The 12027-nt window shown below is 51.1% G+C and overlaps 1 protein-coding gene across 1 annotated transcript in view; it reads right to left on the bottom strand.

The window, feature by feature from the left end:
• The window catches only part of LOC103187449 (rootletin), a 29866-nt gene extending 19257 nt beyond the window's left edge, over positions 1 to 10609 (bottom strand). The window contains 9 exon segments of the mRNA XM_042343586.1: positions 11 to 238; positions 699 to 805; positions 1115 to 1280; positions 1620 to 1720; positions 2012 to 2095; positions 2493 to 2684; positions 7808 to 7956; positions 8461 to 8602; positions 10279 to 10609. Coding sequence (XP_042199520.1) covers positions 11 to 238; positions 699 to 805; positions 1115 to 1280; positions 1620 to 1720; positions 2012 to 2095; positions 2493 to 2684; positions 7808 to 7956; positions 8461 to 8602; positions 10279 to 10338 — 1229 coding nt within the window. The 5' untranslated portion in view covers positions 10339 to 10609.
• Between the last annotated feature and the right edge of the window lie 1418 nt (positions 10610 to 12027).

Genomic DNA, 12027 nt, shown 5'->3' with positions numbered 1-12027 from the left:
CGGGCCTTACCTGGCGGCGTGCTCTGCCTTCTCGCGGTCAGCCTGGGCCTGAAGCCGCAGCATGTCCCGCACCTGGTGCCGAAGCTGCTCCTCCAGCCGCTCCCGCTCGGCTGCCTGCTGCCCCAGCGACATCACTGAGCTGCTCTCCGTCACCCGCAGGTGAGAGCCCAGCGTCACCAACGAAGCGTGGATGGTGCGCGACGACTTGGCCAGATCACTGCGCATCACCGATAGGTCCCTGGAAAAACACAGACAATAATGATAATAATCCTTGCATTTGATACAGCGCCTTATCAAGTTGTTGAGACGTCTCAAAGCGCTTCACAGAACATACTGTAAAGTGAATTGACGGCAGATTTTGTGGGCGAAAAGCAACAGCCAATTGTGCAGAGCAGTGTCCCACAAACAGTCGTGGATTGAGTGACCAAATTATTATTATTATTATTAAAAAAAATTCCCCGAAGCAATCCGCCAGTCGACTAACAACCGGGTTCCTACTTACTGCTGGGTAAACAGAGGCGTGCGTGTGAAGCAAGGAGACTTACCTAACGTTTCTCCCTGCCCGGGATCGAACCCGGATCCTCTCGCTTGTGAGGCGAGTGCTCTTACCACTATACTACAGGACTCCACTCCCTTCTGATCTCTCTCCCCCACCCCCCACCCACCCCGAAGCCGTGCAGCCCCTCCCCAGGACTCACCGCTCACTGGCCGTCTTCATCTCACAGAATTGCCGTCGGAATCCCACCACTTGCCTCCAAAGGCTCAGCAGCCGACTGTGTTCGTGGCTGAAGTATGTGTTGAAGGACTGTGGTTGGGGGGGTGGGGTGGGGTTGGGGTGGGGTTCGGGGGAGGAGCGAGGGAGGGGGCAGGTAGAGGGGGCGAGAGGGAATTAAAAGTTTAGATTGAGAACAAACAAGATATCTATTCAAAGAAACGAAATATTGTTTCTCTGCTGAAAAAACCTACAAGAACACAAAAAGCCAATGTACATTAAAAATAGTGTCACGGCACGGAGTGTATCAGAGCATTCCAGAGAGGGTATATCAGTTACGAGGAGGGGTGTGGGCTGTCTCAGTATTATAGGGAGGGGGTGGGAGTTATATCAGACCGTTACCTCCTCCTCTCGCCGCCATTCCACCTCCTTCTGCTCCAGCTCATCCCTGGCTTTGGTCCAGTCGGTGGAGAGCTTGCGGATATCCTCGCTCAGCGCCTGGTTGGCGGAGTTGGCCTGGTCCAGTTGCTCTCTCAGCATCGCGTTCACCTGGGCCAGCCCCGTACTCCTGCCACACACACACACACAGCGCTGTAAGGTACAGTCACTGACCAACCCACCCACACACAACCCAACCACGGTCGCCGTCCCCCACCCACACACATCATGGGGGGGAGATGGACGAGCGGCATAATTAGTTCTTAAAGTGTCAATTATTCCCCACTTCCCACCCCCCTAACAAAGCAGGGATGAGGGGCCATTTGCGTTACCGTGATGTTGAGCTTCCCATTTCATCCACAAAAGTCAGAACCACTTAACAATAAACTTCAGTGAAGTGCTTTGAGACGTCTCGGTGACGTGACAAGGCTCTGTACCGAATGCAGGGACGATTAGGATTACGATGTACCTCTGTTGTTCCTCTTCCAGCCGGATGAGGGCATTCTCCAGGTCGTTGCTTTGTTCTTGGTCCAAGTGCCGGTCTCGGGAGTCAGTGAGGTCCAGTGAGCTCTGTGGACACAACGATCACGGTTGCAGTCCTTTGCTGGTGTTTCAGTGGGAGCGCTGCTTTGTCAGAGATGAGCCATTAAGGCCGAGCTCCCTCCCGCAGTAAGGCGCAGACGCTTCACGGCGGTTCGCACTCTTGCTCGCTCGCACTCGCGCGCAGACAAGCACGTCCAAATGTCGGGTAACTCGTCCACGTGATATGACGTTACAAAAGCAACAATAACTTACCCGCATACAGCGCCTCTTACCTGGGTCACCGTCTGAGCACTGAGCGCACGCCAGCCCCTCACTTACCGACAGCCGGTGCTCCTCCAGCTCCGTGGCCTTCTCTATCAGCTGCTGCTCCACCTCTCCACATTTCTTTTTGTACTGAATAACCTGCCATTCAGAGCAGAGCCACAGCGTGAGTCCCGCATTCACCCACTCACCCAGCCAACTCACTCACTCAGCCTTCTTGCCATCACCCCCAACAACTGCCTCACAAGAAGGTTCCGAGTGTAATCCACCCCTCTCCCAGTTCACCTACAAATCACAGTCACTACACTCCACGTTAAGTCCTGTGAAGCACGTTGCGTCGCCTCGACAACTGCTGTGCACAATCGGCTGCCCCGTTCTGCCCACAAAATACAGTCAATTCACTTCACAGTGTATCCTGTCAAGCACTTTGAGACGTCTCGGTGATGTAATAAGGCGCTGTATCAAATGCAAGGATAATTATTTTATTATTAATATTATTATTATTATTACTACCCCGGTTGAGGCTGAGGACTGTTACCTTGGCTTGAAGCTTCTGCACGAGCTGCGCCTGGCGCTGCTGGCCCTCCTGATAGGCCTGGAGTTTGCGCTTGTACGACGACTGCTCCTCCTCCAGCCTCCGCCTCAGCTCCACGTTCTGCTGGCCCAGGCTCTTGTTCTCCAGACATTCTCGCTCCCTCTCTCCCGTCTCCAGCCTCAGCGCCTGTTCCAGCTGTGGGCAGAGGTGATCAGTGCCGGGTGACCGGGGACAGCCACGCAGCACAGACTCGAGAAAAACACCCCGACAAGTAGATGTGGCGTTTCGCCCACACAAAATACCCAGTCACTTCGCTTTACAGTATATCCTGTGAAGTGCTTGAGACGTCACGGAGACGTGACAAGGCGCTTTATCAAATGCAAGGATTATTATTAATATTTACAAAGAACGTACAGCACGGAAACAGCCCTTTAGCCCAATTAACCCCTGGTGATGTTTGTACTCCTCCACTTGAGTCTCCAACAACTTCCTACTCCCTCCTTCTACAGGGTGTGGTTCACAAAGTCCTGTTACACACCCCCCCCATCCCACCCACCCTGTGTTTTCTTTCTTACAATAACTTTCTATTTTATTTTCTGTTGCAGGTGAGTCGACCGCAACAATGTCCGACACCTGCCTCCTCGGTCACTCCGTCCACGTTACGGAAGATGTCGCTTGCGAGACGAGCTCTCCAACCACCGCGCTTTGGGAATCTCCTGTATGCAATACCAGGCACAGAGCACGTTGCTGTAACTAGAGGTGCGGAATCAGTCCTTGAACCTTGAACTGAATAGGAAGCTGCGGACAACCCCTGACACTGACTGAGACATTGCTTACCAGCTGACACCTCCTCCTGAGCTCCGCCTCGCTCACGTGTATGCCATCGGACCCCTCAGGGCTCCAGCTGATAGGCTGTTCCAGCTTGTGCCAAAGAAACACTCAACGTTAACTCAACCAATTGGCCACTGGGCACCAATATATTGAATATACATTATATATATATATATATAATATATATTTATATATACCGTATATTCCGCCTACAAAATAATATACAGTCACTCAACTTTACAGGATGTCCTGTGAAGCGCTTTTGAGACGTGTCAATCACGTGATAAGGCGCTATATCAAATGTAAGGATTTACTATCATTATTATTATTATTATTATTATTACTGAAATCCTGTGAAGCGACTTGGGATGTTTATCGCAACGGGACAAGGCGACAAAAGTCGATGCACGTCGACAAAGCTGATCTGTTGTTCAATCGAACGTCACAATTTGTCCCATTTTTCGGTAAATTTCAGCACAAATCCCATTGCGGCGCCTTCTCCGGGCCAGGCAGTGCACGCACAGCAGTTGTGTGCAACTGAGTATACCCCCCCCCCCCCACCCCGACTGCAGGATCAATAGAAGTGCCGGCAAGTGCGACAGCAGTGACAATGGCCGCTGTGGCAGCACATTTCACCAGCAGGAGGCGCTGTGTGGCGGTATTACAATAATACTCAAGGGTGGGGCATTGGCAGACAGGGGGGGGGGGGGGGAGGGAGGCGGGGAGAATACCCACATCAGTGTTGGTCACGGCCTCTTTGCCCTTCACGCGCAGGGACTCCTCCAACTGTGACAGAGAAACGAGAGGGAGGTCAGAGGGAGTTTAACACAGAGAGCCTTCAACCTCTGCCCCCACCCTTTGGAACTCCATCCCACTGCCCCTTCGCCTCGCCCCCTCCCTCGCCTCCTTCAAGGCCCGTCTCAAGACCCTCTTCTTCGACCGCGCCTTTGGTCACCTTCCTACCCCCACCCTCCCTGCCCTCCACCCCTCCTGATCCCAACCCGCAGCTCGGGTCCAAATCCCTGACTGTCCAACGCCTTGGGACGTCCTCCCAACATGAAAGGCGCTGTGTAAATGTAATTTGTTGTTCTTGTTTTCGTTAAACAGCCTCCCTCCCCCCCCCCCGTACCCGCTGCACACCAGCCACCGAAACAAAATTCGGACTTTACTGGGGTCCGAATTCGGATTTAAGACCAAAGCCTTGAAGTTCAAGATTGGGAAAAATTTTCAATTCAGCCTCAGTTCGGAAGTTCTCCGGCGAGTCCTTCAAAAGAGACCAGGAAGTTTTCCAAATTAAGACGGAATTAGGAAACTTTCCCCCCAAATCCTGCGCCATCTTCTTAAATCTTAAGACAAGAGACAGCCTCGGGGCGAAGGAAGACTGAAAGAAAGTTCCCCTCCCCCTTCCTCCCCCTTCCCCCCTCAGTGAACTTTATGAGGCTGAATTCACTGCACATTCCAGCCTTTTCTACTTAAAAGAGGCAAATGCTACAATAGGAGGTTGTTGGTTGGTCGGAGGGGGAGTTCATTCCAGTCAGGCTTCCTTCCAGTCTCTTTGTCTTGACGTCCTCATTCCAGCAAACTCCCGATTTCCATGGCAACATTCATCAACACATTCTCCGTTCCCAGGACCCAGCCCCCCCCCACCCACCCCGAACACCCATCTAACCTCCATCCCTTCCCCCACCCCTGGCGACTTGCCCGCTCCACTCTCCTCTTCACAAAGTCCCCAATCTTGCCGGGAGGCTGATCAAGGCCATGCTTGGGGGCAGCCGACATGTTGTAACTTTGCGCGTTTCCTGGGTCTCGTTTATAACTTGAGCAAACTCCGGGAGTCTCCGTGGCAATGGGAAAGCGTCCCACACTGGACACTCAGAGAAGCTGGTAGCCAAGAGCAGCTGACAGCCCCAGTGTAGGGCCAGACTTGCCCACAGCCTCTGACTGTCCCACTGGCCTGAGTCTAAACCTGCCCAGTCCAGCTCATTACAATAATAATAGGAAGAATGCTTGCATCTGACACAGCGTCTCATCACGTCGTCGAGACATCTCACAGTGCCTCACAGAGTTTATTAATAATACTAATAATCCTTGCATTTGATACAGCTCCTTATCACGTCTGCAAGTCTCAAAGCCCTTCACAAAATATCTACTGTAAAGTGGATTGACTGTGTATTTTGTGGCCGAAGTGCAACAGCAAATTGCGTACAGCAGCGTCCCACAAACAGTCGTGGATTGACTAAATCATTAATATTTATTATTTATTTATAATTTTTTTTGAAATGGAGGAATCCATTCAGACCTGGTTACCTACCTCCCCCCTCCCTCTCCACCCCCCCCCCCCCCCCCCCCTCCCTTCCCGCTCTCCGTACACTTGCAAATGGCTCCTTTTTGGATATTTATCTAGTGCGTTCTTGAAGGATGTTGAGGGCAGGGCATTCCGCATCCTAACAACTCTCAGTTTGTAAGATAAACACTGCTCCTCAATGGAGGCTCCCCTTTGATAGTTATCAAAAATTGAGGCCAACAACAGAAAAGCTCCGATAGAGAAAAGAGAGAGAGCGCAGTGGGAGGAGGAGAAAAGAAATGAATACGTGAAGTAAGCAGCGAGCGAGTGAGAGGGTTGGCTGTGCAGGGAGGAGACACATGAGAGAGCGAGATCAAGCCTGGCCTCCTGCAGACACTCATCACTTTTGTTCTCCGCTCAAACACGTGTGAGAAGCCCATTCACCAGCTTAATACTTAACTATAAGCCCGCTCTAACTCTCCGGCATGTATAGAAAGCAACGTACACCCGAGGAGCCCCACACAACAAAGAGGCACCGACGGAGAAATCTGGAGAGGAAAATAATGGGGTCCTTACTGTTATTGTTACTGTTGTCTCCATGTCTAGTCCTGCTTCCCATTTCACCCCCCACCCCTTGCCTCAGGCCTTCCCCCCCACCCCCACAGTTACAATGCCTCTGCTATAACATAACTGACCCTAGCAACTGTAGTCATAGCGGCCAAAATTCCACTGGTTAACGTGAGCTGCGGTTTGGGTGGACAGGAGGACACAGGCCCCATAGTGGAGAGACAGAGAGAGAGAGAGAGAGAGGTACACAGGTTTATATATTGTTTGTTTCAAGAACAATTTAGATAGATTTCTACTAGAAAATAATATCTGGGGAAGCAGCATATAGTTTGGGACACGACATGTCAAGCGACCGCCAAACTATGTCAAAGCCAACGGCCTGGACACCGGGCGGAAGACACTCCCTTCTCTTTTCAAAATCGTGCCGCTGGATCTTTAATGTCCACCTGAGCAGCCTTGACGGAAGCTCGGTTTAAAATCTCGCCCGAGGGACAGCACCTCTGCCTCCCCCAGTGCTGCACTGGAGCGTCAGCCTAACCTGTCAGCCCTGCTTCACAATACGCCACGTGAACCAGCGATCTCACCTGACCCGCCAAGCGAGAGCACGGCTGACTGAGCCAAGCTGATACCTACACGTCCGACGCCTCAGACCCAGGAGGTAAGTAATCCCTAGGACCCCGCAGCTTAACTCGATTTCAGGGCAGGTTGGAACACGTTAGCGCACAATGCTAATCCGGGACGTGTTTGGACACAGCTCTTTGGGCGCCTGCCACCACTTCCTTTGTCACTGAAGCTGAGCCTTTGTGAATCCCCACCGTGTCTTGACCACAGTGTTGGACTCTGCCCGTGTGTGCCTGCAGTCGGCTCCTGGGACAGTCGCTGTTGGAAGGTTCTCTTGGCAATGACGTGCGGAGAGCAGCGCAGCACCTCTACTGCCTCAGCAATGCCCTCCATCATCTCCTGCCCGGACCCTCCACTCCTCCACTCAGCTCTCCTGCCCCTTCCTTCTGCTCGGTTGAATTTGTAAGCTCAGCCCAACAAGGTCCAGTGCTAAACAGTGAGCCAGAGAGTGATCCTCACCAACACCATCACAACAACAACTACTCCCATTAAACACAGTGCCCTTCACACAGGATTAGCAAAGGATAAAACCATGTTAGTTGCCATTCTCACAAAGTCTCCCAACACACAGTTATCCTCTCAGGCTCTTGCTAGTTTGTTCTCAATGCTTTCTTTATCTGCGCCTCCTGTTACACACAGCCTGTGTATCTCACCCCACTGTGAGACATCATGTCCGGGGACGAGGCTGTGAACACGGGACAAATGTCAACATTTGCTCCCAAGAGAGCTTGGATGAAGAAGGTCCTTCTGCCCATTTGTTCTCATCCTTCCAGACACAGCCACCCTAACACCCTCCCATCACGTCGTCCAGAAAACAATGACTCCAACAGTTACGTCAACACACACTCTGGGGTCTCCAAACCTTGGCTTTTGCCAACCTGTGCCTAATGCTTTCTGGAATTAATGTGTCCCTCCAGGGGAGAGAGTGCAAATTCCATTCCAACAGTCCATCTCTGGGATTTCCATGAAGGGGAGGGGAGCGGGGAAGGAGGAGAAGGAGAGGGGAATCACCTACCCGCTCACTGATGGCGTTGTATTTAATGGCGAGCTCATCTCTCTCGGCTCGGCTTTGAGCCAGAAGGTCCTCGACCCGAGAGAGCTCCTGCTGCAGGATCCGATTCTCTTCCTGAAGTGGCAGCACGGACGTCATATTCGGAGACGAGGCTGTGAACACGGGAAGATGTCAACAACTTAACTGCCCGAGTTCAGCGAGAGAGGAGAAAAGAACTTACAATCCTCGCGGCTCCCACAACATCAGAAAGTTCTGACATCGTAGAAGCGATACGAACTGCAACCGTTTACATTGTTTCATAGACAATTATTGCCAAGTGATCACTACCAGAGATTCTGTAAGCAAAGGCAACAGACACTTCGCTCAAAGCTACCCTGAGTGAGGGAGGGGGCTATAGAAATGCAAGTTGTTGTTGTGACGGGAGGATTGCCGGCCAGGACACTGGGCGTAATGTCCTTTCCCCACCCCCAATATCGTCATATATATGAATGACCAATGGCTATTTTTCAGTCATCTGAAATAGGAGGTCCTTGTCTTATGTCTACTTACTTACTCTCCCCTCCACCACACTCCGCTCCTCTTCCCCTTCCCTCCATACTCCCCCTCCTATCCCAAGCTCCCCCAACCCCACGCTCCCACCCCATGCTCCCCCTCACCTGTGCTTTGATCCTCTGTTAAGTTCCTGGTGACGATTTCTCGGATTTTGGCGGAGAGACAGGTCGGTGTCGAATCCTCAGCGTCACCACGAATCCTGAAGCCCCCCTGGCTGCCCGCACTCCTCACCGTCTCCTCTAGCGTCTGTCGGGGGAGAGAGAGAAAGCGAGAGACGCAAATCAATTCCAAGCTCAGTGTCTTCCCCGCAGATTGGAACGCCAGAGCCCTGGTCCTTTCCAAAATCTCCCACCTTCCCAACAGACACTGGTTCCCTCCCCAGTGCCGGCCAGCTTCCATCTCAGATCTGTCGCTGTATTGATTCTGCGCCAATTCATAGGAACAGGAATTGGCCATTCAGGACCTCGAGCCTGTTCCACCACTCTGCGATATCATGGTTGATCTGTACCTTAAATATAAATACCCACCGTATGTATCCCTGGATACCCTGACCTAACAAATATCTATCCACCTCAGTTCTTGAACATTTGAATGGATTCAGCATCCACAGCCTTTTGGGGGAAGGAGTTCCAGATTTCCACTGACCTTTGTGTGAAAAACTGCCTCCTGATTTCATTCCTAAATGGCCTGGCTCCGAGGTTAAGGTGATGCCCCCTTGTTCTGGATTCCCCCACCAGAGGAAATAGTTTCTCTGTAGGTACCCTATGGAATCTCGTTATCATGTTAACCACCTCAAATCAGATCACCCTCAGCCTTCTAAACTCAAGGGAATAGAAGCCAAGTTTACGCTACTTGTCCTCAGAATTTAACCCTTTAAGACCTGGGTCGTTCCCCCTTCCCCATCACCCGAACCACGGAGAAAGGATTAAAAAAAAAATCTGATTTGGGGGATTAATCATACATCACGTGGAAAATGTGCGCCAACAGAGTTGAATTGTGAACCGTTGTGTAAACGCGTGTGTTAGGAAGGAACTCCAGGTGGTTTGAATTATGTAATTAACAACCCAGTAAAGGGATTTATTAATCAAGTTATTGACAACCGATCCCTCTCACTGATTAATGGCGCAATCAAAGGCACCTGTTATTTTGTTTGTACGCACAAGATTACACATGGAGCATAATACATCCCGTGTTTGCACAACGGCCTCCGGTTTCCCCTGACTTACTCCTGGGTCCTCGCTCCAGATTAGTGTGTAGAAATTGCCCCGTACCTGGAAACGGAATGCGCACTCTCTCCCCCCGGAGGGATGCACCCTGCTTACCGGGTTTCGGAGATTATAAAAGCGCAAGTCGGCGAGAGCCAAGGCTCGGGGCGGGGGTACCCCAGAGTGTGCGTTAGGGAGAATTGCTGGAGGCTAACCAGCTAAAACCGCGTAGCTTGCCATTGAGGCCATTCCAGGCAGAGGGCGAAACCTTGGGCAAGTTTCCTTACTCCACACAGAGCCTAATAATAATCCCTCCAAAACCAAAAACAATAATAAATTGGTCATTTTCAATCTACGACTGTTTGTGGGACATTGCTGTGCGCAATTGGCTGCCGCGTTCGCCCACAAATATACAGTCAATTCACTTTACAGTGTGTACTGTGAAGCGCTTTGGGACGTCCTCCCGACGTGAAAAGCGCTATATCAAATGCAAGGATTATTATTATTATTATTATTATTATTATTGAGAGTACTGCCTGGCAAGCTATCCATTGCTTGTCCAGCTAGGACCACCCTTGTGGTATATGGAGACGATGACCTGGGAAAGGATGAAAGATTTTAATTGCTCAAATGCCCTAAATTCCATTCAGTCCATTCTCTGGGGCGATGGGGTGCAATGACTATGACTATAAAGCCGTTTGGCACTGGTGCTTTTACCTGGATCACGGCTTCCAGCTTGCCCTCGCCCTCAGCCGCAATCTCCCCTGAAGAGCTCATCGCGAAACCATTGACGGGCGGAGGGGAAACACAGCCAACGGAGGTATCTCTCTCCGAGCAGCCCCACCAGCAATCGATCAGCTCCTCCAGGGATCAATACACTTTGACCGACCACAACTTGGTCAGGTGCCTCCAAAAGTACATTTTGCAGTAACCGAGAAGCGCTTTGAGACAGTTCGATGTTATAGGACTGTAAAAATGCACATCCTTATGCCTTATCTCCCTGTCTGTCTGTCTGTACTCTCGCTCTCTCTCTCCTCATCAGGACCCAGCGCCTTGGGCTGTCCTCCCGCCGTGAAAGGTGCTATACAAATGCAATTTGTCGGCGTTGTTGTATCAGATCTGCTAGTTGCAGAAGTTCCCTTCTTCTCTGCCTTTTGTTCCTTTCTCTTTCTGACCCTCTCCTTCTCCCCACTCCTGATTGCAGCTGCTCAGCCTGCAGGAGGCAAGAGACGGAGAAATCCTCCCCTCCTTCAGCACTCTCTCTCTCTCGCTCTTTCTCTTTCTCTGACTCGCCCACTTCACCAAGGATTAACTTAAATCCCCCCAGAGCAGAAGGGAGATACAAGACCCTGTCCTCTTGCAATTTGCGGGGTCCTAGTGCTCATTGCTTACCAGCTCAGATAACGTAAGCATTTGCTGGTGAAAGAAGACCAAGGTCCACCTAGTTTGCCTTCCACCATCCTGGCAGTCACTTGACATGTGGCCCAAACTATACACTGTATCCCCGGATATTATTTTCTAGCAGAATTCTATGTAATTTGGTTCTTGAAACAAACAACACTTTTTGCTCCCACTGTCTGTTCCACACACTCACTCACTGAAGTTGTGTTTCCACAGATTTTGTTCTGAATTTATATAATAATCCTTGCATTTGATATAGCGCCCCATCATGTCTTTGAGACGTGATAGGTCAGACACTGTGCCTGTCCAACGCCTCGAGGCGTCCTCCCGACGTGAAAGGCGCTATAACAAATGTAATTTTTTTGTTGTTGTTGTTGAGACGTCTCAAAGAGCTTCACAGAGTATATTGCAAAGCGAATTCACTGTACATTTTGTGGGCGAGTCGCAGCAGTGAACCGCGCACTGCAGAGCCCCACAAACAGTCGTGGATTGAGTGACCCGATTTTAAAAATATATTTTTATGAGGGATTATTACCCCGGAAAAGCAACCCGCCAATCGACTAACATCCAGGTTCCTAGGTACTGCTGGAGCAAACAGGTGTGTGGAGGTAGGAAACTTGCTGAGGGTTTCGCCGTGCCCAGGAATCAAACCCAGGGTCCTCTCGCTTGCGAGGTAAGCGTGTTAACCACTGCACAACGGGACTCCACGATATACACACACGGATATACCAGACGCACAGACTCTTTTGTTTCTGTGGCTCTGGGGATGGGCACTAGTCGCTACACACCTGGCAAAACCGAGCTGTAAAAACACAAATATTCCCCCCCCACTTCCACCCAAATATCCCCAAGCTCCCACTTAGTTCTTCGTCCGCGCTTTCAATGAGCATTAGGACCCTGGTTGAGAGGCGAGAGAGAGAGACATGCCACTTGTACCTCCCTCCCTCGCCCCAACAACCTCATGCATCTGTCTCCTTGGTAACCCTACTCCATAATGTTCCTCGCTTCCTGCCAACTGCAGCCCTCACTGTTACTGTCAGGTGGACGGGGACACCCCCGGTGATG

The sequence above is a fragment of the Callorhinchus milii genome, unplaced genomic scaffold (assembly GCF_018977255.1).
Source record: "Callorhinchus milii isolate IMCB2004 unplaced genomic scaffold, IMCB_Cmil_1.0 Scaffold24, whole genome shotgun sequence".
Lineage (NCBI taxonomy): Eukaryota > Metazoa > Chordata > Chondrichthyes > Chimaeriformes > Callorhinchidae > Callorhinchus > Callorhinchus milii.
Note: the sequence above shows the minus strand (reverse complement) of the source record. Positions and strands in the feature narration are given on the sequence as shown.